The following is a 27,919-nucleotide window of genomic DNA, read 5'->3' as shown; positions in this document are numbered from 1 at the left end:
AGAATGTTGGCTCTTTACCTAGGAGCTGGTTTTGTATTAACTGTCTTCCTCATTAATCTACGTCGCGCGCCCATTGCAAAGCTTCCAGGGCCATGGTACACCGTTTTCACCAGCTTGGTTCTAAAGTACCAAGAGTTTACTTCGAATAGACGTCTCTACATCCATCAACTCCATCTGAAATACGGGGCTACAGTTCGCGTAGCACCCAATGAGGTATCGTTCGCCAGCCTAGAGGCGATGAGGGAGATCTATGCATCTGGTGGGAGTGGGTACGATAAAACAGAGTTGTATGACCTGTTCCGTCAGTTTGGAATCAAGTACGAGATAGAATTAGATATACCCTTGAGGATAAGTGGCTAACTTGGTTAGAACCATGTTCTCGACTCTGGATAAACAGAGTGTATGTTTAAACGCCTTTTTACCCCATGCCAACACCCGAAAACTGACAGCGTCCAGCATAGCCTGCGCAAACGTGAGCTCGCAGATCGGTATGCCATGACCAATATTTTGCGTGAGGAGCACGTAGTCGCTATTACGGACCGAGCGAAGGCCTTCGTCTCCAGATGCACTGCCTCGTTTGAAAGCGTGGATGTTTACGTATGTCTCCTGTTCATCTTTGAGCGCGGTCGTTAGTGACATTTCAGGTATGGCTACACTGCTACGCGCTAGACGGTGTAACAAACTTTATGTTTAGCCCAGGTGGCTTTCGATCACTCGACTCAGACAAGGATTTTGAAATAATGGAGGAGCTTACTTACCATCAGAGCCTGCAGAGTTAGTTGACTTGTCCACGGCATCTTTTAACGAGACTGACGAATTTACAGAAAACCTCCTGCATTATTATCTTCCCACTCTGGTTCCCTATTTCCCATCTGGTTTGGTTCCACGCCGTGCGCCTATAACCAACGAGTACGTTCTGGAAATGGCCGCCCAGCGACAGCCTTCCCAACATAGTCTCTTGGCCAAACTCGCCCGGAAAGACTCTCCACTCAACCACGCACAGATCGCAGCAGAGTGCAAGGATCANATGGCCGCAGGCATCGACACAACGGGCGACGGACTGTGTTTTCTAATGTGGGAGCTTTCCCAACCGCATAACCTCTCCTTCCAGGAGCGGCTATTTGAAGAACTGCGGACCACAGATCCGGATTTGCCTTTGGATAAGCTACCATACCTTGACGCAGTCGTAAAGGAGGGCTTACGCTGTGCGCCCCCAATCCCAATGTCTTTCCCGCGGTACGTGCCAATCGGAGGACGAACAATAAACGGACATTTCATCCCCGAGAAGACAATTGTGAGCTGTCAACCGTACACGGTGCACAGACTCGATGAGAAAGTCTTCCCCGACCCCGACAAATTTAATCCGGACAGATGGATGGATGAGAAGGGCGCAGCTGAACGGAACCGGCTGTTTTTTGCTTTTTCGACCGGTGGCAGGGGTTGTACGGGACGGAAGTGAGTTGTCTCGTTTTCTTTATTATTCCTTGGAATTTTTACTTCCTGGTTGGTCTTTTGAGTTTCTTGCTCGACGGATGGCGCTGATTATGAACGAATTGATGCAGCCTGGCGACAGTGGAAATGAAGGTGCTTCTTCGCGAAGTGTACTCGCGGTTTCGTACCACCGTGGCGGGTGATATGGATGGGTGCATGGATATTGACGAACAAATTATTTCAGCACGGCCATTGGGGCAGACTTGCAAGCTGAGGTTTGATGAAAGGTAAGCTTGGCGTTCTCTCTCAGCCCCTAGAGGCCTTGCAATATACACCAGCAGCCAAACTGCCTTCAGGTTACAACCCAGACAAGTACCATCCGCCAAGGAGATATATACGTAACCGGGAAAATACAATGTTTCTGCAATAATGACTACCGATTCGTTATCTTTTTTTTTGACTTCTAATCCCATTCTGCCTTCCAGATCCTGGACGGCAAGGCATAAAATGGAAGTAGATGATGTGCCTCCATTGTCGTAACACCCATATCCATAGCCGCGACAACCGAGGGTACGCTCGTACTGTAGATACTGGCCCTCAGTTGTGACTGTCATTTGTGGACGTGGATTTCGACATACAGGGCTGGAATGTTACTGGCCCACATCGTCATCATGTGCAACGGCGCGCTTCCTCTGCAACAGAGCCCAATTTCAAATCGATTAGATGAATTTAAATTTGAAGATCTACAGGTTGAACGAAAGTAGTGCCACTATCAAGTTAAAACCGAAAGGTGCTGTGCAAACCTGAGAAGCTATTTCTGGTTGTACGAGTCAGGACCTGCGTTTGCATCTGCAATCCGACAAAGTAGCCTCAACAGCTCACAGTCTATTCGGAAGATTGGCACTCAACTCCAACACCTCCGGTGACCCCTTCGCAAACGACAACGCCTTCCTCTCCCTCTGGCGTAGCGAGATCTATATTTTTTAATTCAATACCCTCGCAAACCGCATTCGGGGAACAAATCAACTCCGCAACCACATCTCCCTCAGCGCCAGATGACGTGCCCGACACATTCTCAAAGACAATATTTGTCACGTTCACATGGGATGGGTAGCTCGCGCACTCGTCAGAGGGAATGTTGAAGTAGCACTGGTCCAGAAGGATTGGGTAGTCCGTGTTTTCGATGTGGATGTTTTTGTATGTGATGTTGTTGATACGGCCGTAGCCGACGCCTTCGCCGGCCCATGCTTTGAGGCGTGCGCCGTTCTATTTGACATTAGTTATTCAAGCCCACATATATACATTATCTTTAACTGGTGTTGTCGTGAATGCTTACCTCTCCGTTAAGAAGCGTAACGTTTTCGATATAAGCATGCTCTATAATATCTAGGACGCCCGGGTACTGCCCGATACTGCCCATAGATACGCCGTGGGTGTTGTTGCACCACAAGTTCTGGACGAAGATATTGGACGTGTTGGGCTTTGGGGAAAAGCAGTCATCGCCGACGTCGATTCGGGTGTTTGTTACGGATAGCCCGTTGACATTGAAAGAGTCGAACCCGTCGGTGTTTTTGGGTTCGGCCTGGAGTCCAGGTTAGTGAAGTTCCAGCACATTTTCAATATCAATAAAACACGTACTGAAGCATTCGTGGAAAAGGCATTGATATAAACATTGTCAAACGAGACGTCCTCGCTGTTAACGAAGAAATTTGTCCAGCAAGGCGAGTTAAGTTGCGTGATCCCTTCAACGGACAGACGCGTGATATTCTCTGCTACGAAGAGAATGGGCCGATAGTATTCATTGTCAGGGTCCTTAAATCAGTTAGTTGTCAAGTCTCTGTCAACTAAGGAAATGAAATTAAAGCATACCAAAATCGACTGCCCGGCGAATCCATTATACCAGCGCTGACCGTTCCCATTCAATGTCCCGCTGCCAAATATACTGACGTCGCGCCCTCCCCATCGCCAGAACGTAATCGATTTCTGGAAGTCATACCAGAAGTAGTTTTCTTGCCAGTACGGTATATCGTCCGTGAACTAATAAATAGCCGCGCAAGTCAGCAAGCTACCCAGGACATCGGGAATAATTAATAACAGGCGTGGGTATTTGGAAGCTTACCTTCAGCTCCCCATCCAGTTGTACTTCAATATTGTCCAAAAACGTCAGGTCGAGCTTTCTGCCAATAACGTACTTCTCGCCCTTCTTGAGGAGGAGTCTTCCGCCGTGGTTTGCCCGACGAATGCCCCAGAGGAAATCGGCCGAAATGTCATCGGTATCGTTGTGCGAGGGTCGAATTGTCACTGTTCGCCTGTCATGGTGCTTTGGGTGATGGGCACCGATTCTTCTGAGCCCAGCTTGATCGTTAACGGCATATACGTTTGCGCCTGGGAGTTGATGAGCGGGGGAATCGAAGACAAGGCCGCTGACTGTGGTTGCGCAGAGCGCGAAGATTGGGAGGAGCTTCATCATTTAATGACTGCTGTGCAAACAGTTTCGAGAGATGTCAGCCCAATAAGAAAAATAGAGAGAGCATTGTTTATATAGGGGATAAAGCTTCCCAAGGTCCCATCTATGCACATTGGCCTTGCAATTTCTCCGCCTGTAAGGAGCCATCATAGCTTCCGGAGAGCTTTTAGCTCGGTCAATCGGATAACAAAAATTACTTGTCTCCAGGCGTCGGAAAAGGGAGCATGGCAATTGCTGGAGTGTTGAGATGAGAATTGGAGATCGTGCCTCGGATGCGGCCTAGGTATGATGATCCTCTCCAAGATTCTTCGCTTTAAATTATTTCTCCGGGCGACAAGGCTGAACTTCCACCAATGAGATCAGTTCTCAGTATATGGTGACGACAATATAAAATATGCATTAAGTAATGTGTATATAGGAATCTGAGCCGAATGAAAGCTATGTACGCCGCCAGAAGGGCTTCATCACCGACCGAACATAAACAAGAAGATAGACCATGAGGTAATTCGATATCACAAACGCCACGAAAATGCCAAAGTAGGGCCAAATTTTAGATGAGTCAAGACCAATGCCCGATAAGTACTACCACCACTGTTAGCAACGCACCAAAGGTAAGATAGAAAAAAGTGGAAGGGGATCTCACATCATCACCGTAACTGTACTCGCAGTAACCGCACTCTCCCTCGCCATTTGGGTTAGAGAGATATCCAACACCATGTTCAGCGAGCCACGGTCCAGCATATTCGCCGCAAGTCATATTAGGAGGGCTTTCGAAAACGGTTAATTCGCTCTCGTTGCAATTGACAGGCACACCACGAAGAACAGAAGTCAGAACTCCCCCAATCCAGTAGGTAAATGGCGTGACGTAGTACATGGTGTATGCCCAAAACGCAGGCATGTTCTGGTGTGGCTGCAGAATACCATTGAATAACTCGCACATGATAATAAAGAATGGCATCAGGGTCGCTGCCACCATCGAGTCGGCACTGCGGTGTCTTTGGTTAGCATGGAATCCATCTGATATTTCATTAGACGAAACAACTCACCTCAATGCAGCAATCCACTGGCCCCAAGACGTAGCAAACAAAAAGAAAAGGAGAAACATCAGGAAGGTGTATCCCGCCGCGAATCCTAAGGGAAGGCCGACAGTGAAATAGTACAGGACGAAAAAGACCACTGCACTAATGATCGCGTATGGGATCTCAGATACGATTTGTGCGGTGCAAAATGCGACCCATCCGTATGCTCCGCTTGGGCCTTCTCGGGCTTTCCACAAGTCACGATTCATGATAAATCGCATAGAAATGGCGTTTATGAATTCCGGGACTAACATCAGTACTAAGAAGCATGAGAAAGCTTTCGACTGTAAGTCTGTTGTGCTGTTTCCGACCTGTAGGTAGGTAAGACCGTTAATCAATGCGTGAAGGAACGAGGCATAGAGTCGAGAGTATGGATACTCTGGGCTTCTCCAGAATTGCCGCATTGTTCTTTGGGTAAGGAAGAAAATTTGACGAGAGATTGGGGGTAGGTTTAGCCTTTGGTTCACATCAGAGTCCCAGGTCTCCTCTTTCTGAGCCCTGATTCCAGAGATCTCCTGCTGAACCTGCTTGGCTTCGATTGACTCGCTCCAGACGGCAGCCCAGTCCAAATTGTTTGACGCCTTTTTTGTCCCACCAACAACAATCTCAATGATATAATCCGCGGCGTTGGTAATATTTTCCAACCTTTGTCCGTTTTTTGCGAAGTACTCGAAGATGGAGCGGCCACCTTCTCCTACTTCGCCAAAGTAGTAGGTCTTACCACCAGGGCTCAAGGCCAAAACTCTATCAAAAAGTTCGAACTGCTCCTGGTTTGCCTGATGAATGGTGCAAAGAATAGCCAAGCCTTGGTCAGCAAGGCGTCTTAGCAGTGCACAAATGCTCGACGCAGCTTGACTATCTAGGCCACTCGTGGGCTCGTCCAGGAACAATAGCATCTCAGGTCTTGCGCATAGCTCAACACCGATAGTGACACGCTTTTTCTTCTCGATATCTAATGAGCCGATAATCGCATTTTGCAGGTCCGCCAAGTCTAACGTCGTCAGAACCGTTCTCGCATAGGCCAGTTTTTCACTATCAGGCACAGTTGAATCTTGGCGAAGCAGCGCAGAGAACTCGAAAGCTTCACGAATAGTGCTGCTCTCATCGTGGATGTCCATCTGTTCACAATAACCTATTCGAGATTTGAACGAAGAGTCAATGGGCTTCCCATCAACATACATTGTTCCCGTGATTTCGCCAGAGCTTTGCCTCTGGGTAAGCGCGGTCAGTACTAAAAAAGAGTTAGAATATGACAATCCGTCGTACATTCGGAATCAGCCTCGCTTACATGTTGACTTCCCAGCTCCAGAAGCCCCCACTAAAGCAGTCAATGTTCCGGGTCTACAGTATCCGCTGGCGCCGTCTAGTAACTTGCGTTTCTCCTTCCCAACATCGAGGAAAAGCTCCAGGTTATCCCATGTGAAGGTAGATTTGGTTGTAGTCAGAGCCAGTGATGGTTCGCTATCAAGACCAGACGGGGCCGGCGCTGTTTTATCAACCTGTACAGGGTGACTTTCCTCATCACTGGCGTTCGCAGACAGCTTTGGCCGGGTCCGAGATTTTTTGTACTCGATCGGTCCCGCGTTGCCAGGCTCCCATTCCATGATCTCGCTGAGAATGCAAGTGCCAACAACGAAAGCCACGGTGAAAAGACAAAGGATTCCAAAGTTACGCCAAACGTGGCTATAATAGAATCCGTACTTCTCTGCAAGATAAATATCACCGTTGACGATGGTTGTGCCTATTTGACTGCCCGCGTAACCGCACGTCTGGTAGGCAATATCTGTGTACCCTGGTCCCGACGGGACAACAGAACCTTCAGCACAGGTGAAATTGGTGTTATGAAATTCGGCAGCCATCATTGATTCGTATGTATATAGTGCAGGTGTAATATACTAGTCACATATTAGCCTTTCTCCTGGGAATCTTCAGGTTCAGTTACTTACCGCAATCCATCCAACCCAGGGAACATCGGCAATCATCTTGTCCACCGAGAGTACATAGCCTCCAAAAACAACACAAAGCATAACAACGAATCCTGTATAACGAAGCGCTACCTCGAAATTCGACGACACGGCGGCGAATAATCGGAATTGAGCTGTGAGGCATATTGTACACATATAGATGAATAAGAAATCAATGAAGAATGCTCCAGCCTGAGATGATGTTAGCAAATAAACATGCAGTCACCAAAGCAGTGCTCACATCGGACTTGAGACCTGATAAGAAATAAACCACGATCAAGTAAAGGAAACTAAGAATTGCAGCTACAATAATATCTGCAATTACTCGCGCCAGACACACTGCACTAGGCCGAACAAACGCAAACTTCTTTTGGCGACTGAGGATGTCTCGTCCCTGCATTGCTTCCTCCAGTTCAGACATTTGAAGCCAGGCGAGGAGAACGGATGAATAGAATAGCACACCGCCGCGAGAGTACATTCCATCAGTCGACTGGGGTTGGTTATAGAACATGGAACCGATAAGAAGCCCGTAAACCACACATGAGAGAAGTTTGATGTAGAGCGGGGATAAGTGGCCTTTGATCTGCCAAATCTGACGCTTTGCACACAGCGCCACTTGCCGAAAGAGAGAGATGGTATATGGGGAGCTGGAGGAGGCGAATCGAGATTTGTCGGTCTGAAGAGCCTTCTTAAATTCGTCCAAGCTTCCATAATCTGTGTCAGCTTGGGATCCTGGACGACATTTTCCACCATTCCCTTCGTCACCGTATGCAAGTACTTCCTGTTGTATTTTCAAGTAGGCGGCGCTTTTTCGAAACGTTTGTTCGAGTTCAATCGGACCCTTTGGTGCACGAGTTTCCCAACCAGCTTTAAATCTCCTCCTTTCCGGAACGGTAATGCTAGACAAGAAATCAGACACTGTCTGCATTTCACCACATTCGTACCCTAATTCTTGGAAATATGCTTTTGCTTCGCGTGCGGGCCCCTGATAGAGCATCCGTCCTTCGTCGATAAGCAGGACCTTGTCGACTAAGTCGTAAATGGCATCAGATGCTTGGTACAATGTCATCAGCGTAGCCTTGCCGCAGGTGTCAGTCATGATCCGCAAACTTCGTGCATAGTCCAGAGCAGATGAGGCGTCAAGCCCCCTCGTTGAGTTATCCCAGCACATTACAGAGGAATCAGTCGCCAGGGACTCAATGATCGAAATGCGTTTTCGTTCGCCTCCGGAAACTCCCCGGATATATTCATTTCCAACCAAGGTGTCCATTGTATGTGACATTCCAAACACTCTCCCATAAATTTCAAGATACCGAGGAATTTTGTCATGGTGTCTTTTGGGAGTTTTGCTCTGGAGTGCAAACTCTAGTGTTTGTCGAACGTTGAGGGTGGGAAAGTGAACATCATTTTCCGGGACATAGGCAACCTGACCACGATAGTACTTTTTAACATCCTCTAGGCTGAGACCCGAGTAATCGATGGAACCTGTCACACCTAAAAATGATGAGTGATGGCCGGCAATCGTCCGCAGAAAGGTTGTGCAGCCGGCGCCTGGCCGTCCTAGAACGCTATATAAAATGTCAATCGGCGTGTTCCAGGGTTCATTTTTAGGCTTGCGGACTCACAGCATAATCTCGCCACTCCGAACTACCCCATCGAAGTCTCGAATCAGATGACGCCCGTTCTGAGGCTTGGGCTTTCGCATCCAAGGCTTGATTGTCCATTCGTACACATCCTGGAAAGTGAGAGTGCGCCACAAAGCGGTGCCCAGCGTCTTGACATTAACATGCTCCCCTCCACCCCCCAATGTGGAAAGCGACTGAAAACAAACTCCAACGTTGGGCTTTTTCCTTCCGGCTTGATGTTCCGTTTCAAGGAACCTGTCGAACGAAGAATGTGGTTCCGAGTAGTCATGGTCCTTCTTGGTGAGGGAGCGATGTATCTCAGCAATAGCGTTCTCATCCCCATAACTCAAGTGGACTTGTGGAGAGGATGGCCTGTCTGTCGGACTCCCAGTTTCTTGCAAAGATTCGAGCGCGGAGTTGCCTCGTGTTAGAGAGCTAAGGCGAGCAGGCATGTTATGTTATCCTGGCCAGGCAGAACTGGGAAACAACCTGACTTTGTCAACTGAAATTCATCTGATTGTAGTGTATGTGTTATGATGACGGCAGAGTAAGAGGGGCGATTCCAGTTTATATGCGAATCTTAGGCAGACCGCTCCGAAACGAAGCTATATAGATGTACCAGTCGCTAGATCAATCAGGAAGCCAAGAAACACAAAGCGTGACGACCTACAGGATCTGCGCATGACTCAAAATATTGTCAACGTTTATCGATCATTACGATGGTCGAGGCCCTGCAATCTACGCAATGACCTCCTATTATTATATTCCAGTGGGGACGCCACTTGGGCCAGAATGTGTTGCAGGCACATGTTAAGGGTCTCAAGTGGGCACTGGATACTGATTGGCACTACGCAGAAGACGGTGACAAGAAAGAAATTTCAAGCATTTGGCGTATGAACTTCCCATTGTGGCAGGTCGCGGGAGAAGACCCGAACTTCTGGAGCTTGGATCGCTCCCGCGCACCAGGGAAGAAGTGGAGTGTGAGCGAAGCATGATGCCAAAGGCGGAGCGAGCAGGATGGTGTAGAATCCTGATTGGTAATGGCTGAGCAACAGAGTGGCCACCGGCCCAACACAAGATTATAGGCCTACTGTTTTCTTGAACTTGTTCCTGTCAACGCGGCTATCCACCAATATCTGGTACAGTGTGTAAGGGTGATCTGGGTATGATATGATTGATATCGATGGCTGCCGTACAGAACAACGGTCGTAGCAAGTCATTGATAATAGAAATCTCCGAGGTGCAGATGAGACTTTGCAGCTGGAGCAGCATGCCACCAAACCAAAGCACACCATTGTGGTATGTGTCCAACGGGTGTCTTTTTCTCTGTTTTTCAGGGTTCCCACGATTGGCATTTTGAACGCCGTCAAACCGAAAGAAGAGGAAAAATCGCCGACCAAGAAGAGCTCCGACAGGCTCAGGGAGTTTATCCGGAGGAGGAACACGGGGAAAACGTCGAGTTCTCAGCCTGCGGCGGAACCTCCGAGGTGCTGCCAACCAATTGGGGCCGGTGCCGGGGTTCCCACGCTTCCCGCGGGCCCCGATTGAATACCTCAGCTCCGTGTAGGCCCGGGGTCGGAGGCCCAATGCTTCTGATATCCGCGACTTTGCTGCCTGCTGACCCGTGGTTCGTAACCGTACGCCCACCGGTTGTCATTATGATGTTCTCGCGGAAGACTGGAATTTAATTACTTGAGATGGTTGAGAATTGCCGCTACAGGCAGACATTGGTGTCATTGGCAGGAAGACACTCCTACGGCCTACCATCCGGGGCCATCCCAGATGGAAATCAGATCTATGGGGATGAGATGTTCTATGTAGAATAAGTGATGGTCTTGCCGGGCATTGTACCATCCAAAGACCTGGACAGCAATAAACAATGCTCTTCGAGTCCAGCTGCGTTCTTTCGCTCTATAGAAGACGAAACCCACCACTTATCACTGCGTTTCATTATCGCCTTAGTAACTGGACTTTCCTCCGGCCCATCGCCAAGCACGTGCTCCTTGGGGAAACCCCAATGCAACTCCCATGGCGTCGATAGAAGGAAACATTGGGATAAGCACCGTGATTGCACCGCAATGCTTGATGGTCCCGATATAATACAAAAACAAGGTGGTTTTAATGAGCCTTTCGAAGTGATGGTCCAAGTTTCGTGTGAGATATCAATGGAGAAAATCAGTTGTGTCACTCGGCCAGTGCAAGAAAGTCTGGATCCCAAAGATCGGGCATTCTATAGTAAGACGTATCAAACATGCTGTTGAAGTCGAGTGGCGAAAAGTCAACGGCGTTGTTGGTCAGTATTGAGAGAGGGTCAAACGATATTTCAGAGGTGGAGGACGCGACGTCTGGTGTGTGTATGGCAGACGGTCCGACATCAGACAAGTCGCTCTCGGGTCGCCCTTGTAATTCCTCATTAGGTAGGCCTTCGATAGCTCGATGGCAAATTTTCACTGTCTGCAATGCATCTCGCTCAATTTTCTTTAGGGGGTCTTCCCCGTTCAGGCGAGCCTTTACAGAGGCTAGGGCCATACTCATGAACACAAAAGCCTTGCATCCACTTCCTTTTGGAGATATCCGGCTGCGGAAGTTGTCCTGTGTCCGTTCAAGTACACGCAACAAGACCTCTTGCTGTGATCGCACAATGTCATTTAGAGAGCCACCTTGAGTTGAAGGTGCTGAGTTTGAACCTGATTCAGTAACCTGTAGAGATAGCTCCACGCAAATGGTAATAGCAGCATGAAAACACTCGTCACGGAACATGCCACCGCCGATATGTCCAAGGCAAGGGGTCCGAGATGACTGAAATCCAGGAATTGGGGATTCAAATTGAGTAAGCATTTCCAGGGCCGACTCCAGGCACACTTTGCGGGAGTAGGAGTATTTGGGCGACATAGATATACTCAGTGAGAATGGCCGATGCAGAATGAGAAGGGATCTTTGCATTAGGAATAACATAAATGACCTTGAAAAGGAGCGGATTCCGTCGGCAACCGGTGTGGGAAAGGGAACTAGAGCCTCGTTCATGAATCGCACAAGCTCCTCCCCAAGTGTCAGGGCTTCGTCATATGGCAATGTAAACTTCAAGCTATTCACGGCCTTGGCGATGCGCACCCGCAACCGGAACGAGCGAGCGAGCATGGTCTGAAAACTGCACTGAGTCGAGATTGCTCTGTCCTTTCCCACTGGTATTTCCAACATATTCTCTGTTAAATCCGAATCATCCAAGTTCGACGGCAGATCACAGTCATATTGGTCTGTGTCGATCGATGGTGGGATGCCAACGTCTATAGACGCTTGCAGGTCGAGCTCCAAGATAGTAGCCCATAATCGACGACGCATCTCTGCCCAGAAGGGAGTCATTTTGCTAAACAGTGTGGGATCCCTGTGCATTCCCATTATGGTAGCTGAGTGGATGAGGGAGCCCGAACTGAGCCACACAACATCCCCATCAACAGCCAACGATTGGCGCGCGGTCATCAAAAGACACTGTATCTGCAAGATGTCAAACTTTGCCGTTGCGCTCACGAAGAGGGATCCTATCCAAGATTGGACTCCGAGAATCCAACCCACAGCAACGTCATGCAGAGTGTCTTTCCCGTTAACTGTGGTTGAAGAGCTAATAAAACAGCTGCCTGCAGCCATCAAGGCCAAGAGCTTAGCAATGAAAATGGTGTCAGGTGTTTCAGATGAAGCCCAGTACGCCTCGTATTCTTTAAGAAAGCTGGGTATGTGTAGGATGCGATACGTAGTTTCGAATGTCGATAGATATAAATTTAGTAGTTCATCCGCAATATTCCGAGGCGGAAGCATGTCTTTAAGTGAGGACGGTGTTCCTTGCTTAACGCGTTCCTGGTCCTGTATTTCCCGGGACCTTAACTCGAACCTGAAATCCTTCATCTTCCGATATTCTGAGCCCTCAGCCTTGAGATCCTTCTTTCGGCCTTGGAGGAACGACACCACATCATTGAGCTGCCGATGTTAGCTCGCAATCGTTATCATGTTACTGGAATTTCCTTACAAAAGTAATTGTTAGCTCTCCAGTAGAGCGTCCACGATAGCGCGTCCTACCATTCCTACCGCGGAAGCATGCTCTGCCAGACAAGTTCATTACTTGGTCCGAGATCGCATCTGCAACCGTCCGAATTGGAAACTCCGGCGCGTAATCGTATCCAGAGACTTCTGGGGGTTGCATTGAGCCCCCTCTGGCAAGTGCCTGTTCCAGGACCTGCACACGATTTCGCAGCTCGTGGAGCTCGTCCGGCCGTCCCCGGGGTTTGGTTACCCGATTCCTTGAGTCAAACACGTAAAGCCCGCTTCCTCCAGAACTGGCGCCGTCGCTCGGTGCATGCCTATGGTCTGATGGCGAACTGGCCATTGTTGACCCAGAAGCTGCACTCTGAGACGGCCTGGGTGCGGAAAAGACGCATAGATCAGGCGTTTTGGACTTCACACACTGCCCGCAGGGAAGCGATCGGTCGCACTTCAATTTTCGACGCCGGCATATTGTACACGATAGGGCTGGTCTGCGCCGGCGAGTCGCTGATGATTGAGTATGGTTATCCTCCATATTTGATTTATCGACCAGGTAGGTAATCACGGTGGCCGGGGATATTAATTGACAGAAACGCCGTGAGATTCGGAGATAGATAGTGGTGCAATGATTAATTATACTAAGAAAAGGGAAAGTAACAGGAACTCCCATCCGGGATGCATCAGATATTTATTAAATTGGTCAGCTACGTATTGTAATATACGTAGTGAAGGGCACCCTCAGCAGGATGGATACAGCGAAGCTGCGAATGAGATGTAATTGTTGCCTGTCGCTGTCCGAAAATTCCGACTCGGTGTTACCGTATCTGTTAAATCCGGGTCGGAGATAGCGTCTGAGCCATGACACAAAGGCACCGAGTCATCCACCAGTCAGCGTCCATTCAACCCGAGTCCACGTCCTCGCATGGGTGGTGGCTTGACTCGAGTCGAGAACAGTTGAACAGATAGAAACAAATCAGACATCGCCGTTCTTCATTAATATTGGTCTTTCTGGTCGAAGGATTTTTCGGGCCTTCGGGACGGCGACCGGGAACTCCTTTACATCCCGGTCTGACAAAGATGAGCTTCTCACATGAAGGGCATGACAGCATAGGTGTTATTGTCCAAGATGCCGACGCGATATTTTTCCAACATCATACTCACTTGCCTTTCACATCTATAGGCTGAGGCATGTCGACAATCTTCCTTGTCGGCATATTTCTCTTCGCCGACGAAAAGATACCTTTATCCCCCCCGTTGAAAAGTGCACTGTATTTTTCCACAATCGCGTCCAGCGTGATCACATCAATCCTCTACCCTCCCAGTTCGTTGACCGTTGTTGTCTATGCCAATGCGTTCTTCTCGATTGCTTTCGCTCTTCGCGCTGTTGAACTGTTCGCATCAACCAACCTTGCCAGTTGAAACGACTACAAAGAATACATGCGGATTCTACTTCAGCCCCGATGTATATTTGGCGGCCGATGCCACCAGTGTTGAGTTACGCACGACTTGTATACGTCTGGGATCTGCTTCTCAACCCACGAGGCATCGGCTGGGCGCACGGCTCCAGGAAGTACCTGCCGCGGTTGGAGAAACTAAGCGTCAAGTCTGCGACTGAAAATGAGAATGGATATTTTTTTAAGGAGAGGGAGCATAAGGAAAACACTAAATTTATTCTTAAAGACCCGACCGGAAACAGGGTCAGGTTTCTAGCGAAAGAAACCCTCAAGCTCATCATCGCCTATATCGTCTACGACACCTACAGGACGTTCTTCGGGCGTAACTACGCTCAATTTTACTCCGCTTTCCATTCTTTGCTGAATTCATCCAAGCTCCACGAAGCCGGTATACAGTACCTAGGTCTCGAAATCCGAACGTCTCCTGAAACAAGCGCAGAATTTGTGCGCCGGTTTCTTCTCCCTCCAGCGTGCTGGGCGGCCTGTTGGGCCTTCGTCGATGGTATCCGTGCCACGATCGCCCTGTTTTCTGTGGGTGGGTTATATATCGTTTCTCCGTCTCTGGCGGCAGACCCCTGGATGTACCCAGATGTCTTTGGTTCATTGCGATATTTGTTTCGCTTTCGATTAAAAGGTAATTCCTCTCTTCAACGAGGCCATCAATAGAAAACCCAAGCTCTAACAACTAAAATAGACATCTGGGGCAAACTTTGGCATGACCTCTGTCGGCGTGCGTTAATTAGCAGTTCCACAGCCATTGTTCCACTGCAGACACCTCTTGCTCTACGCAGAGTCCTGATAGGAGTTTTCTCCTTCATACTGTCAGGCTTCGTGCATGCTGCTGGGACCTATGCTGTTAACAGGGATACCCACGCCGTATTCATGATGATCGTCTTTTTCATACTGCTGCCCATTTGTATTGTTGTGCAAGAATTGGTATCACACCATATCCTTGAGCGATATATCCCCAATTGGTGGATCACGAGGGCTCTTTTTAGGGTTCTAGATGCGGCGTACGTTCTCTCGTGGGGCTACCATACGGCGCCTTGGTTTTTCAGGTATAGCATGATCCCAGAGTCATTGGCATCAATTCCTATGCCTGAAGCCTGGAGCATCTGGTAGTCTTCAAGGCACTGTTTGGTATATACCCGTGAGTCAAAACCATGCAAACATTAAATAGTGAAGGTATCATTATAGCTATATACAAAAGCCCAATCATGAAATTTTCTCGTGAACACGTTGACAAAATCACCATCCTTCTACCCTCCTCATTTGCAGATGCATACCTTCAACTGGCTTCGTCGTGACTGCACCAGCAATATGAATCTCCTGTTTGGGATCCTGCATCGCAAACTCAAACCTCCCGACAACTCCAGCAACCGCACATCTTAACTCTGCGCGCGCAAAGTCCTTCCCAATACAACTCCGCTGGCCATGCAAGAACGTAATTTGCGCGTAATTCGTCGACGCGCCACCGTTATTGTTAACCCGCTTCTCGCCAGTCGCCGGATCCGTATCAACCCAACGCTCCGGGCGGAACACTTCGCCATCATCTCCCCAGAATTCAGGAGAGCGGTTAATAGCGTAGGGACATAGGACCACCATTGCTCCTTTCGGTATGTGTTTTCCGGCGATTGTAGTATCGCGGACTGCTTCACGGATGGTAGCAGGGACAGTTGGGTAGAGACGGAGGACTTCCTGGCAGACGCCGTTGAGAAGTGGAAGGGATTCGAGGTCGGCGTAGGTGACAGGGTGTGAGGCTGAGGGGATAGCGGAGCGAATTTCAGCGCGCAAACTTTCCTGAATCTCTGGGTGGAGCGTGAGCAGGTAGCAGGCCCAGGTGAGGGCGCTTGCAGTGGTTTCGTGCTACATCTGTTAGAATTTACACAGCATATCAAGGGTGGAGACGTACACCGGCTGCAAGAAAGGTGAGCATCTGGTCCACTAGCTCATCGTCTGTAAAGTCGCCGCTCATCATCATAGAGCCAAGAATATCAGCCTCGAGTTCAGCGGCTGTAGCCTTCGTGGCAGTCATCGCGGCTCTCTTATCAAGGACAATCCCCTTGCAAAGATCGCGCAGGTAGCCAACCTCGTCATCGATAACCTTGTTCAAACGCCAGGGAATGCGCCGGGCGAACCACTGGGGGAGGATGAAGTTGACGGTTAGGAAGGCCATTTTCTCTTTGGTTGGTTCTAAAATAGCGAGGAAGCTATCGGCGACCTTGTTCTCAGAGTTCTGGAGGGAGCGGAAGTCCCGTCCCATTGCAGCAGGTCCAATGACGTCCAGTGTCAGGCGACTATACAATTAGCTATTGTCAAAATATCAATGGTAGGTAGGAATACCTAGCCCAGACACTCATTTCCACCTTTCCCCAGCCACTCTCTGGATCGGTACCCTCCATGGGATGTAAATTGGCTTCTTTTTCTAACTCCTCCAACAGTTGATCCGTTTTGTCCCACATAAGGGTATACAAGGCGCGAACATTCTTCACATTGAAAGACGGCATCAGTGCTCGGCGTTGTTTCTTGTGCGCTGGCCCCTCGGACAAGATCAAGCCAAACCCAATTATACGGGCCAGGAACTCGCGAGCTCTCCATGGCTTCTCGAAATCATAGGTGTTGGTGCTCATGACATCGAGAAGGGCCTGGTGGGTTGTCGGCAGAAGCTGACTCTTGTTGAGAAGGTCCCTGAAGTGGATGAGGCCATCGTTGGGTACTGTCTTCATCCATTCAAGGGGAAGACGGCCTCGAGGGTTGTCGAAGACAAAGCGGCCCATGTTGAAGTGACCCTACTTGTGTAAGTATATTTTGACAAACTAGCCCGTGGGGATCGCATACTGGAGCGCGGGGAAGATGACGCAAAGGGTTTAGGAAGAACGGCCATATCAGCCAGTTGTAGATCACTAGGAGGGCCAGGTTGACAGCGGCTGCGCCCAGTGCGACGGTTCGGAAAGGTGCATCCGTGAAAACGGAGCGCTGGAGGAGGAACGCCTCCACTAGAGTCAGAGCGAGAATAGAAAGCATCTTGCTCAATCGCTCATCTCACTCAGTTTGGTAAAAATGCTGGATAGTGGATTATGGGGGCAACCTCGGTTGATATAGCACTTGAAAATAGGCAGGCGGCAGAATAACGACAGGATGATGACATGATGAACGTGAAAAACCTCGAGATGGTTGGGGATATAAAGTTGAGATGGTGAGTTTCATGTGAAGAACTCGAAGCGATCGCCATCGCAACCCTTTCCGAGTTAGGAAAGCCCACCACAACTTCCCCATATTGTGGCTTCAGCATGGAGAATTCAACCTCAAGACCCTCCCTGCCCCTTGGAACCTCATGTGCATGCCTCGGCTTGTTGTGCCGCTGGCAATTACACCAAATTGCAATTGCGATATATAATGAACATCATGCAATCCGATCATGCCATCTGAATTTCCCCCTAGTGTCTTTGCGCCTGCGCTGCCTTCGTCATGTCTCTATCGTTCGAACACCTCTCGCTTGTCCTCGGACAATGGCTGCAGCCTGTCGTTCAGCAGCTCCCGCCATCACTGCAGAATATTCTGCTGCATCCGCTCGCTCCGAAAGCGTTTCTAGTGGTCCTCGCTCTCGCTCTTCTGCGCCTGACGAACCGCGCGCTCACTAGCTGGTCGCTGAACAATGGCGAGAACGTTGGGAAGTGGAATGCCGACCGCGAACTCGTCCTCCTTACCGGAGGCTGTAGTGGTATTGGCAAGCAGATGGTGTTTGACCTGGCGAAGACGGGAACTCGGGTCGTGATTCTTGATATTCAGGAACCGACCTTTTCTCTGCGTATGTTCTCAACTACCACCACTCCCGCCCCCCCAAAATGCGATTCAGTTACTAATTAAGTTGACCAGCTTTGGGTGTCACTTTCTACAAAGCCGACATCACCTCCTCCGCCAGTATCGCTGAAGTCGCAGAAAAGATCCGAGCAACCCAGGGCGACCCCACGATTCTCATCAACAATGCGGGCGTTGGCCACGACGGCACAATCCTTGAGAAGCCAGAGTCCAAGATCCGGCAAACTTTCGAGGTTAATACCGTCTCGCATTTCCTGATGGTGCGCGAGTTCCTGCCAAGCATGATCGCAAAGAACCATGGCCATATAATCACGATCGCCTCCATGGCTAGTTTCATTGGTCTCGGAGACATGGTGGAGTACAGCTGTACCAAGGCGAGCGCACTCGCATTCCACGAGGGGCTGCGCCAGGAGCTGCGCCTGTGGTACAAGGCACCCAAGGTTCGGACTACGTACGTTTCCAAAACCCCCAGCTTTCGTGCTAGAGCTACAGCTAACCCGATGGTGTAGTGTTGTACATCCACTTTGGGTTCGCACGCCCATGATCCAAGTCCTGACCGATGCGGGTTCGGAATTCAAGCAGCCGATCCTCACACCCGAAATGGTGTCTGAAGCGGTTGTGAAGCAGGTTGTTTCCCAGCGCAGTGGACAGATTATTCTGCCGTCGTACTACACGCCGCTCAGCATGTTGCGCGCGTTGCCTAACTGGTTTCAGGAATTTGCGCGAGGGGTGGGATCCAGAGATTTCATCAAGTTGCGCGAGTGGCAGCAGAAGCAGCTGAAGGCGCAGTAGCATGGTGTATTACAACTAGAGTGTATACCCTTTTTCGTTTCTATAAATTGTATCTATTATGATGTTATGAGAGGTCAAGATAGATGGATCCTACTAGCTCGCAATTCCATGCTCCGTACTATGGTTTCAGTTGCTGCGCCTCCTTGCTTCTCTGGGTCGGCCTCCAAAAACATAAAATCGCCAGCAGTCGACGCGTGTCCAAAATACTGCAAGAACAAAAGAGCATACGTTCCTAGTCAAGCTCCTCTTATTATCTGATAATTCGTCACTTCTTGAGACATCATGATAGTTATATTTGGGTATATAAGTCATATGCACATCAATCAACGTAAGCACTACGGCATCGATCTCGTCCATCTGGCTGTGGCCATATGCGCCAATCGCATACTCGCGATCAGTTCTTCTCCAACAGCTCCCTAATAAACTTCTGGGCCCTCGCGCCCTGCTGCGTTTCCCTCTTGTCACCGAGGTATAAATTGTAGATCGGTGCAACATGGCCCTCGCCTTTGCCAATATAAAAGTCGACGCTGCCCTTGAAGCCGCCGCGCAACTTGGCGACGAGATCCTCGATGACTGGGAAGAGAATCTCGCGTTCGCCAGCGCACACAAGGATCTTGCGAATGGGGAACTTAGCAAACCACTCTGGAGGCGCAGTTGAAAGATCAGTGTAGAAATCGTTTGGCGTGTCGCCTATATACCCAGCTCCCCAGATTGACCCAACAACTGGGGTGATCAGATCGCCGCGTGAGTCGACAACACGGTCGCTGTGGTCAGGTTGCAAGTGTGTCCAAGGGGCAATCATAACAGCTCCGGCCAGGCGAGAATTTTTGCCGAGTTTGATGGCATCAATTTCAGGGTGAGGGTGCGCTAGATGCGACAGAACACCGCAGACCAGATTGCCTCCAGCAGAGTCGCCACCAAGCAAGACATTGCCCATAGGGTGGCGTTTGTCGACAAGCACGTAGCGCAAAGCCTCAACCGCCTGTCGCAATTGCGTGGGGTACGTTGCCACGGGTGCCAGAGTGTATGTCAAAGCAAAAATTCCAAGCGATTGGCCATTGCGTTCACAGTCGGCGACGACGCTGGCGAAGAATTTGAAGTAAGCGATATTTGCAGGAAGAGCAAAGCCACCACCTTGAAAATGGTCAGGAACCGCAGGCTTTTGCAATGGATCAGGGGAACACACCGTGATACCAGACTAAGATGTTCTTCGCGCCAGGATCACCAATCCAATGGCCCATTGCACCATGGTCAAGTTTCACGGTCAGGGGCTTCTGTCGCACAGAGCGGATATAGCGGTTGTACACTAGGTTGGTTGTAGGGAGGACATATCTAGAGATGTTAATAAATAACCACTGCGACGCCAACAAAACACATACTGCATCTGAGCCACCGACAGTCGCGTCGTCAGCTTGCGAAAGACAGCATAGCCAATGTGCAGCAGCCAGTGCGAGGGATACTCCGGCGCGCGGAAGGCGAGAGTCAAGACCGCCCACACCAAGGTGAGCGCGACAGACGCTAACGCAGGGATGTAGTCGAGTTTCTGAGCGATCGTGAGCATGTTTGCGCGTGGTTTGACCGATCGAAAGATGTTCTATTTTTTCCTAACTAGATCTAGATATATATTCATCCAGCACTGGCGACAGCTGCTTGGACCGAGCGAGCCTAGGAAGGAACAACATGTGAGCACAAGTCGTAGAGTCGCAAGAGTTACCCCATCCAGAGAACCCATCCCAACAAACTGGGCAAATCTGGGGTTGAAGAGGCTCCAGGCAGCATTCCGTGGGAGGAGTCTGTGAAATTGTGTGGAATCCGTGAAATTTGAGTGTTGCTGTGGGATTTCCTCGGCTCGCGACGACTTCCTAATCGGGCAAGCCTCGGCATGTGTGCTTCTCCTGTACAAGGCCTGCAGAGCGAGATTGTCCTATATAACTTCTAAGCAGCCCGGGGCGGTGCTCGACGCTTGACAGTTGACAGCCGTTTCAGGTGTCACGTTTTCCCTTTCTTTTCATATTTGCTTTTTGACGCCCGCAGCACGCAGCAATGACGGACTACGACGTGGTTATTGTGGGCGCCGGAATTTCCGGTATCAACGCCGCCTACCGTCTGCAAACTCAGCTTCCTCACCTTCGCTATGCCATCCTCGAGGCCCGCGACAACCTGGGTGGAACATGGGATCTTTTTAAATACCCCGGCATCCGCTCCGATTCGGATCTGTTCACATTCGGCTTCTCCTGGCACCCCTGGGACCAGGACAACGCGATCGCGGAGGGTCCTGCGATCGTCAACTACCTGAAGCGCACGACCGAGAAATTTGGAATCGATCGCCACATCCAGTATGGGCAGCGTCTGCGCGGCGCCGACTGGTCCTCGAGCGACAACACCTGGTCGCTGAGCGTCGAGAACACGACCGACGAGCAGATGAAGACCGTCTCCTCCCGCTTCATCATTTTCGGTACCGGTTACTATGATTATCAGACTCCGCTGCAGACGGAGATCCCAGGTCTTGATACGTTCGGCGGTCAGGTCGTCCACCCCCAGTTCTGGCCCGAAGACTTGGACTATTCGGATAAGCGCATTGTCATTATTGGCAGCGGTGCCACGGCCATCACGCTGCTTCCAAACCTGGTCGAGAAGGCAGAGCACGTCACGATGCTCCAGCGCAGTCCGACATATATCCTCGCTTTACCAAACAACCGCCCTATCACGGCCCGGATTTTCCCTGCTTTCATTGCACGCCGCCTCCTCCGTATTAGCTGGATGATCACCTCTCGCATCTTCTTCCTTTTCTGCCAGGCCTTCCCGTGGCTTGCGCGCTCCATTCTCCGCCTCCGAACCAAGAGGCTTCTGCCAAACGATGTCCCATGGGATCCCCATTTCCGCCCGAACTACAACCCCTGGGACCAGCGACTTTGTGTCTCACCCGACGGCGATTTCTACCAAAGTCTGCATTCAGGCAAGGCTGCCGTAAAGACCGATCACATCGCCTCAGTTACACCAAAGGGCATCCAGCTCAAGTCCGGCGAGTTCCTGGGCGCGGACATGATTGTTCCCGCAACCGGTCTTCGCCTGAGGATTGCGGGCGGGGCATCCATCAGCGTTGACGGTGCGCCTATTAACCTTCACGACAAGTATATCTGGCATGGAATGATGATACAGGACATGCCGAACGCGGTGTTCATCATCGGGTATACGAATGCCTCCTGGACTCTCGGTGCTGATGCCACAGCCCTTACTATTTGCCGACTTCTCAAGGACCTCGAGAAGCGTGGCTCCAGTGCTGTCGTGCCGCGTCTTTCGTCCTCGCTAGCAACATCTATCCAGCCGCGGCGACTTCTCAATCTGTCCTCCACATACGTCACCAAGGCAGAGAAGGAGCTCCCGCGAGCAGCTGATCGTGGCCCTTGGGTACCGCGTGACAACTACTTTAGCGATTTGTGGTTCGCGAAATACGGCAATTTAACTGAGGAGATGGAGTATTTGGGAGAGAAGAAGACACAGTGATTAGGCTACTGATACCTTGTACAATCTTGATTTTCTATACTGTTTAGACATGACGCAATGAATCTGAGGTTATATACTAGTTTCTGGGGCGGTAAATTCTCCTATTTGCGGAATGCCGTACGGCCATCCGCCGCCATTGAGCTTGGGCCATGGTCCAGACCGCATAGGCATGGCGCGATTCAAAATAGCACAGCATTTTATGGTTTCAAGTAGGTTCGAACCGTGGGGCATGCCCCATCTAGATTCAAGGCTTATTTATCTATCCAAAAATACTATAGATCTGTACGACTTACATCCCGGTGTAAGCATTCAATGCCAACTGCCCTCCGAGATGGGCGTAAAGCACATTCGAACCAGCCGCGATCTCGCCTTTCTTCACCAAATCCATCATCCCAGCGAGACTCTTCCCCTCATAAACTGGATCTGTAATGAACGCCTCTGTCTCCGCCCCAAACTTGATCGCGTCAACCGTCGTCTGGTCCGGAATCCCATACACACCCCCATGATACCGATCATCCAGGATCACATCCTCCTCTGTGATATCCCCCTCTTCCAACCCAATCTTTGCCCCAGTGAACTTCGCAATTCGCAGGATCTGATCAAACGTCTGCTTCACCGTCGCCGACGCATCAATCCCAATCACCTTCCTCTTCTTTGACCCATTCACCTTCTGCGCAAGTTTAAACCCCGCGACCATCCCCGCCATTGTACTCCCCGTCACCGCACACACAATAACCGTATCAAAAAACACGCCCATCTCCTTCTCCTGCGCTTCCACTTCAAACGCCCACCGCGCGAAACCAAGCCCTCCAAGCGGGTGATCCGACGCCCCAGCAGGGATATAATACGGCTTCCCCCCTTTCCCTCGAATCTCCTTCTCCAGATCCTTCAAGGTATCCTTATGCTCGATGCCAAACGGCGACGGGTCAAGCCGTGTATCCGCACCCATAAGCCTCGACAGCTGAATATTCCCCGCCTTATCATATACCACATCCTCCCAATCCACCCACTTTTCCTGCACAAGCGCAACCTCCATGCCCAGTTTGCGCGCCACGGCCGCGACTTGGCGCGTGTGGTTCGACTGGAACCCGCCGATAGAAACGAGCGTGTCGCATCCTTGTGCGAGTGCGTCGGACGCGAGGTACTCCAGTTTCCGGGTTTTGTTGCCGCCGTAGGCTAGGCCTGAGTTTACGTCTTCGCGCTTTGCGTAGATGGCGACTTTGCCTCCGAGCGCTTTGGTGATGTTGGGTAGGGGTTGGATGGGCGAGGGCCCGAATGTGAAAGTTTCACGGGGGATGGTGGAGAAGGGGGGTGGCAGGGTGAGAGTAGTCATCTTGGTAGTTATTGCGGTAGTGTAGGTACTTTGTTGGTGTGGTTTAGTATAAGGAGGGGTTGCGAGGGTTGACTGGATATATAGCTAGTTATTTATCGGAGTTCATGCGATGTACACACCAGGAGGGGTATATGCTGTCGGATAATTGGGCGGAATTATCCGACGGAGAAATAACGATGTGGTTGGTCTGATTCATCTTATCTGATCGTATCACTGTCACTTTCCGTCGGAAAGGAGAGGCTTTACGACGGAGAGCGAGCGGTTGAAGTATAGCATCACAAACTCCAATATTTGAACAAAATGGCATTAGTTACTTGATGGAATGAGACTGAGTTTATCCTTATAACAGAAAGTTTTCATATTTATTCGTTATTGTGTGTATCTAAGGCGATTTGCTGCACCCAAGCCCAGCATTTACATCTATTGCGCAACGATCACGCAAGCTGCGAAATCTCAACCTTTCCCCACCAAAACTCCGTCTCCTCCTTGGCCCACTCATCAGGTACAAACTTCGCAGCTGGAGCGACAGACCCCCCAATAAGTTCCTCGTTGTCTTCTCCAAATATCAGAATACCTGGGCTAGCAGTTTTATAAGGCTTCCACTCCGGCCGAGCTGCGTACCTCCCAGGAACGGCATTCGGGTCTCCGTGTGTGATGAAACTAGTTATATACGCATGCAATGTACCCGAAAGCTCTTTTTGCGACTCAGAAAGACCTGTTATATCGTCGTTGTGGGTCTCGTAGTACATGTTATCGCCGTGGTTTGCGCGGCCGATTACTGTCCTTGGTAGCGCCCAGTTGTAGAGGTATACCAGGGGAGGGTTCTCCTTGGTTGAGGAGGCAAAATGTGCTGTTTGGCGCACAGGTGCAACGTATGCATAATGGCCGTAGGCTGCTTCAATGCGCTTGTATTGGGGTCCTAACTCGAGTCCTGTCCGAGTCTCAATGTATGGCGAGTTTGAATCAGTGCTGGGATCGGGGTAAAGCCTGTCAATAGTATCAAGGTCGGATGAAGAGAGCTGAGGGAGAAGGTTTTGCCAGAAGTCGCGAAACTGGGCGGGCTCTGCCATCTGCTTGTCCACGTACATGGTCCCCTCGTTTGTGTTGAAACCAGTCATGATGGGTACTTTGTGCCATTGGCCTGAGGTCCACGCATCGAGAGGCTTACGGGGGATGATATCCCCGTCAATCACGGGCTGGAATGCCCAGCGTAAGGATGGGTTGTACTTATCGAACACGGCTGTTTGGGCATCGGTTATGACCGGGCTGGGTAAAGACCGAAGATAGGGGAAGATTTCCGACTCTGGAAGGGTTGGGGGACAGCCTACTTGTTGAAGAAAATCGCGGAACTGTTCTTCATGGACTGTGGCGTCGTAGGGACGGACGGCGCGGGATGTTGGGGCGCCGGATTCGAGGATAACACGGTGGAAGAGAGGAGCTTTCTGTGCATCGTAGTTGAGAAGATGGTGCCCAATCTGTTGTCTGGTCAGTATAAACAACCAAGTCAGGCCTGTCAAATATACGCACGGAATGGGCTCCAGCAGAGAGACCAAATAGAGTGACGCTCTCGGGATCGCCTCCAAACTGCACAATATTCTCTTGCACCCATTGGAATAGGAACACTTGGTCTCGCAAACCCAAATTCAAAACCCCTTCCTTCTTTGACAAAGTTGATGGCAGAAATCCAAGAGCCCCGATGCGGTAGCCAAAACTAACGGCGACGAAGGGTTCCTGCGACCAAGCAACCATTGACGCGGTTTTATGCATCGCCGCCGACCCCCGGTTGAAGGCACCGCCATGGATATAGATGGCTACTGGAAGCTTACTGCCAGCATTAGCCCGAGTCGATGGTCGAAAGACATTCACGGTGAGGCAGTCTTCGCTCTGTTCGAGGGCTGGTCCTGGAAGCAAAGCTTTTCCTGGCGCTGCGGGGCCATACTTGGACGCGTCAATGAGCTCTGTTGAGTCGGGGAGCTTGACGGCAGGTCTGAAGCGCAAGTCACCGACAGGAGAACGAGCATATGGAACACCAAGAAACGCGTCGACGGACTGGGGGAAATTGTTTCCAATTTGAACACCCACAACTTTACCCTGGGCAAGGGTGACCGACGGGCGTTTTGTGTCCGAAGCCATATTTCAGTTTATCAGCAACTCGGCAACAACGCGTCAAAAACAACAACCGAAAAGTGAGGAGAAAGCTCACTGATCTTGGTAAGAGAGATCACAAACTATTTATCCTCCAATAACTTGATAAATGTGGCAATCTGCTGATCTCGGCTTATGCTCCGTTGGAGAAAATCCAGACCCCGCAAACAACAACACTCCTGAGATATCGGAAAAATCCCAAGTGGTTTTCCGCTGGCCCCGATGATAAACCACTGGGATCCCATTTGAAATGTTATCTGGCATGCTATCTCTCAGAGATTGCCAGATACTCGGCCGTCTGGATGCTCCATATATTGTGGACCTGATAGTCAGCCGGCGCCTTTCGAACTATACTCTCTCAACATTGCGCTCCCAACATGGAAGACACCAAACCCAAACAGCCCATTGAAGCTCCAGAGAAGGATGTCAAGGACATTCAGGAGGGGATCATAGAGGGTCTTGACGAGGGCGAGCTCTTCCTCAGACAACACGGCTTCACGAGTGACGATATCCAAACGCTCTTGGACGACAGCGCACGCAATAAGGCCCTCGTGCGCAGAGTCGACCTAATTCTCCTGCCGCTTCTCGCGGGGACATACATGTTGCAGTACATTGACAAATCGGCCCTGGCCTACTCAGCCGTCTTCGACCTGCTGCCTTCAACCAACATGACGAGCGCGCAGTATGGTTGGCTGGCAAGTATCTTCTATTTTGCCTATCTCATCGCCGAATATCCCTGGACGATCCTTGCACAGAAAACCAAGATGGCCAAGGTCGTCTCGGGAAATGTCATTGCCTGGGGCGCGGTGCTCATGATCACGGCTGCCTGCAACTCCTTCACGGGTTTGGCTATCTGCCGTTTTCTCCTTGGTGTTTTCGAGTCCCCAATTACGAACTGCTTCATGATGATCGTGGGGATGTGGTATACTCGGTCTGAGCAGCCTTTCCGCGCGGGCATATTCTACAGCTGCAACGGTTTAGGCGCCATGGTTGGTGGAATCCTGACATATGGCATCGGCCAGATCAAGTCAATCGCTGTTTGGCGCGCCATCTTCCTCATTCTCGGTGGAATCACCGTCTTCTGGGGTTTCATCATGCTCTTCTTTCTCCCAGATGACATAATCTCTGCGAAGAGGTTCACAATTGAAGAGAAGGCCCTCCTCGTAGGCCGGGGAAGACTAGCCCGCACAGGTATCCTTAGCCACCAGATCAAGTTGTACCAGATCCGCGAAGCCCTGGTCGACCCCCAAGTCTGGATCCTGTTCTTGTTTATGCTGCTGAACGAGGTAATCAACGGTGGCATTGCCAACTTCAGCAAGCTCATCGTCAAAGGTCTCACCGGTGACCCTTTGACAACCGTCGCCCTGGGCATTCCATTCGGCGCCTTTCAGCTCGGATGGGTGCTCTCAGGAACATTCATTGCCTCACGGTTCCCAAATTGCCGCACAGTTGTCATGTTTCTGTATCTTCTCCCAACCATAGCCGGTGCCTGCATGCTATGGAAGCTCAACCACGACACGCACAGGATCCCGGTGCTATTCGGATATTACATTATCGGCTCGTATGTGTGCAGCTTAGTCTTGGCCCTGCAAATGCCTGCTGCCAATCTGGGGGGCTACACGAAACGTATTACGAGTGTTGCTTTGGTCTTTCTGGCATACTGTGCTGGAAACATCATTGGGCCACATGCGTTTCTAGCGGAGGAGGCCCCGGTCTATCAGACGGGGTGTAAGCTTGCCTTGTCATGTTCCACCGCTCAGGCTGCATTGGCAGTTTGTTTACGGCTACTGCTGATCCGCCGGAATAAGCAGAGAGACGCTGCTGCTGTGAACCTGCCGGCGGTGGAAGAGGAGGAGCTGGCAGATCTGACAGATTTCGAGGTGAGTCCATTTATCGTCTTACTGAGAGATGCTCATGGTAATATAACAGAATCCCCGATTCCGATACGTACTTTGACATATACAGCAGGCTGCGCATGGACTGGAACGATGATGCAGTAGGTTTTGGAATTAAACAATTGGGGAATGCCAAACTATCCCGTCGCCCATTTTAAACAAAACAATCCAAGAATAATAACTGGCACATCTGTAATCCCAATACATGGAAGAGCACTGGGGTACCTGCTGCTAAGCGTAGACCCTTACTGTTGAACTCTTGCTGCGAACGATAACTGATGCAATAAGTCACCAGTCTAGTCACTGTGAAGCCAAGTATAGTCAGCCCTTTCATCGATCTGCCACCCATACCTATCCGCGTCGACTTTCTTTGGATTAA

The 27,919-nt window shown here is 50.3% G+C and overlaps 13 protein-coding genes across 13 annotated transcripts; 6 read left to right on the top strand and 7 right to left on the bottom strand.

The window, feature by feature from the left end:
• Nucleotides 1-3: 3 nt before the first annotated feature.
• Nucleotides 4-1,722, top strand: ASPSYDRAFT_61983 (uncharacterized protein; the record flags this gene model as incomplete). The annotated part of the gene is made up of 6 exons (XM_040850061.1): nucleotides 4-317; nucleotides 370-400; nucleotides 457-597; nucleotides 645-774; nucleotides 825-1,455; nucleotides 1,563-1,722. The coding sequence occupies 6 exons, from the start codon at nucleotides 4-6 to the stop codon at nucleotides 1,720-1,722; spliced, it is 1,407 nt and encodes a 468-aa protein (XP_040697136.1).
• Nucleotides 1,723-2,180: 458 nt separating this feature from the next.
• On the bottom strand, nucleotides 2,181-4,179 carry pgxB (putative extracellular exo-polygalacturonase). The gene is made up of 5 exons (XM_040848507.1): nucleotides 3,551-4,179; nucleotides 3,301-3,468; nucleotides 3,070-3,243; nucleotides 2,768-3,013; nucleotides 2,181-2,697 (listed from the first exon to the last, which is right to left on the bottom strand). Exons 1-5 carry the CDS (start codon nucleotides 3,899-3,901, stop codon nucleotides 2,317-2,319), a joined length of 1,320 nt encoding a protein of 439 aa, XP_040697135.1. The 5' UTR covers nucleotides 3,902-4,179; the 3' UTR covers nucleotides 2,181-2,316.
• Nucleotides 4,180-4,336: 157 nt separating this feature from the next.
• ASPSYDRAFT_162283 (putative ABC multidrug transporter) lies at nucleotides 4,337-9,018 on the bottom strand (the record flags this gene model as incomplete). Its single annotated transcript, XM_040843076.1, has 7 exons — nucleotides 4,337-4,480; nucleotides 4,542-4,884; nucleotides 4,945-6,208; nucleotides 6,266-6,872; nucleotides 6,924-7,133; nucleotides 7,183-8,509; nucleotides 8,567-9,018. The coding sequence occupies 7 exons, from the start codon at nucleotides 9,016-9,018 to the stop codon at nucleotides 4,337-4,339; spliced, it is 4,347 nt and encodes a 1,448-aa protein (XP_040697134.1).
• Nucleotides 9,019-9,285: 267 nt separating this feature from the next.
• On the top strand, nucleotides 9,286-10,114 carry ASPSYDRAFT_36271 (uncharacterized protein; the record flags this gene model as incomplete). Its single annotated transcript, XM_040845408.1, has 4 exons — nucleotides 9,286-9,288; nucleotides 9,337-9,546; nucleotides 9,765-9,865; nucleotides 9,904-10,114. The coding sequence occupies 4 exons, from the start codon at nucleotides 9,286-9,288 to the stop codon at nucleotides 10,112-10,114; spliced, it is 525 nt and encodes a 174-aa protein (XP_040697133.1).
• A 636-nt stretch (nucleotides 10,115-10,750) lies between these two features.
• Nucleotides 10,751-13,133, bottom strand: ASPSYDRAFT_162603 (putative C6 transcription factor; the record flags this gene model as incomplete). The annotated part of the gene is made up of 2 exons (XM_040843090.1): nucleotides 10,751-12,442; nucleotides 12,585-13,133. The coding sequence occupies 2 exons, from the start codon at nucleotides 13,131-13,133 to the stop codon at nucleotides 10,751-10,753; spliced, it is 2,241 nt and encodes a 746-aa protein (XP_040697132.1).
• A 653-nt stretch (nucleotides 13,134-13,786) lies between these two features.
• ASPSYDRAFT_61979 (wax synthase family protein) lies at nucleotides 13,787-15,174 on the top strand (the record flags this gene model as incomplete). Its single annotated transcript, XM_040850060.1, has 3 exons — nucleotides 13,787-13,981; nucleotides 14,014-14,686; nucleotides 14,747-15,174. The coding sequence occupies 3 exons, from the start codon at nucleotides 13,787-13,789 to the stop codon at nucleotides 15,172-15,174; spliced, it is 1,296 nt and encodes a 431-aa protein (XP_040697131.1).
• Nucleotides 15,175-15,300: 126 nt separating this feature from the next.
• On the bottom strand, nucleotides 15,301-17,076 carry ASPSYDRAFT_61978 (cytochrome P450; the record flags this gene model as incomplete). The annotated part of the gene is made up of 4 exons (XM_040850059.1): nucleotides 15,301-15,918; nucleotides 15,965-16,349; nucleotides 16,396-16,841; nucleotides 16,891-17,076. 4 exons carry the CDS (start codon nucleotides 17,074-17,076, stop codon nucleotides 15,301-15,303), a joined length of 1,635 nt encoding a protein of 544 aa, XP_040697130.1.
• Nucleotides 17,077-17,520: 444 nt separating this feature from the next.
• On the top strand, nucleotides 17,521-18,663 carry ASPSYDRAFT_94533 (SDR family oxidoreductase; the record flags this gene model as incomplete). Its single annotated transcript, XM_040852979.1, has 3 exons — nucleotides 17,521-17,860; nucleotides 17,929-18,322; nucleotides 18,381-18,663. 3 exons carry the CDS (start codon nucleotides 17,521-17,523, stop codon nucleotides 18,661-18,663), a joined length of 1,017 nt encoding a protein of 338 aa, XP_040697129.1.
• Nucleotides 18,664-19,057: 394 nt separating this feature from the next.
• Nucleotides 19,058-20,224, bottom strand: ASPSYDRAFT_94532 (lipase/thioesterase family protein; the record flags this gene model as incomplete). The annotated part of the gene is made up of 3 exons (XM_040852978.1): nucleotides 19,058-19,797; nucleotides 19,850-19,995; nucleotides 20,043-20,224. 3 exons carry the CDS (start codon nucleotides 20,222-20,224, stop codon nucleotides 19,058-19,060), a joined length of 1,068 nt encoding a protein of 355 aa, XP_040697128.1.
• A 482-nt stretch (nucleotides 20,225-20,706) lies between these two features.
• Nucleotides 20,707-22,167, top strand: ASPSYDRAFT_162180 (flavin-containing monooxygenase; the record flags this gene model as incomplete). The annotated part of the gene is made up of 1 exon (XM_040843064.1): nucleotides 20,707-22,167. The coding sequence occupies one exon, from the start codon at nucleotides 20,707-20,709 to the stop codon at nucleotides 22,165-22,167; it is 1,461 nt and encodes a 486-aa protein (XP_040697127.1).
• Nucleotides 22,168-22,456: 289 nt separating this feature from the next.
• On the bottom strand, nucleotides 22,457-23,500 carry ASPSYDRAFT_162613 (putative 1-aminocyclopropane-1-carboxylate deaminase; the record flags this gene model as incomplete). Its single annotated transcript, XM_040843092.1, has 1 exon — nucleotides 22,457-23,500. One exon carries the CDS (start codon nucleotides 23,498-23,500, stop codon nucleotides 22,457-22,459), a length of 1,044 nt encoding a protein of 347 aa, XP_040697126.1.
• A 367-nt stretch (nucleotides 23,501-23,867) lies between these two features.
• ASPSYDRAFT_212118 (putative extracellular lipase) lies at nucleotides 23,868-25,711 on the bottom strand. The gene is made up of 2 exons (XM_040844027.1): nucleotides 25,028-25,711; nucleotides 23,868-24,975 (listed from the first exon to the last, which is right to left on the bottom strand). The coding sequence occupies exons 1-2, from the start codon at nucleotides 25,631-25,633 to the stop codon at nucleotides 23,935-23,937; spliced, it is 1,647 nt and encodes a 548-aa protein (XP_040697125.1). The 5' UTR covers nucleotides 25,634-25,711; the 3' UTR covers nucleotides 23,868-23,934.
• Nucleotides 25,712-25,943: 232 nt separating this feature from the next.
• Nucleotides 25,944-27,740, top strand: ASPSYDRAFT_212116 (putative MFS transporter). The gene is made up of 2 exons (XM_040844026.1): nucleotides 25,944-27,525; nucleotides 27,575-27,740. The coding sequence occupies exons 1-2, from the start codon at nucleotides 26,023-26,025 to the stop codon at nucleotides 27,599-27,601; spliced, it is 1,530 nt and encodes a 509-aa protein (XP_040697124.1). The 5' UTR covers nucleotides 25,944-26,022; the 3' UTR covers nucleotides 27,602-27,740.
• The last annotated feature ends 179 nt before the right edge of the window (nucleotides 27,741-27,919 follow it).

The sequence above is a fragment of the Aspergillus sydowii genome, assembly GCF_001890705.1.
Source record: "Aspergillus sydowii CBS 593.65 unplaced genomic scaffold ASPSYscaffold_16, whole genome shotgun sequence".
In the NCBI taxonomy this organism is placed as follows: domain Eukaryota; kingdom Fungi; phylum Ascomycota; class Eurotiomycetes; order Eurotiales; family Aspergillaceae; genus Aspergillus; species Aspergillus sydowii.
The sequence above is the reverse complement of the archived record's forward strand: the minus strand, read 5'-3'. Positions and strand labels throughout refer to the sequence as shown.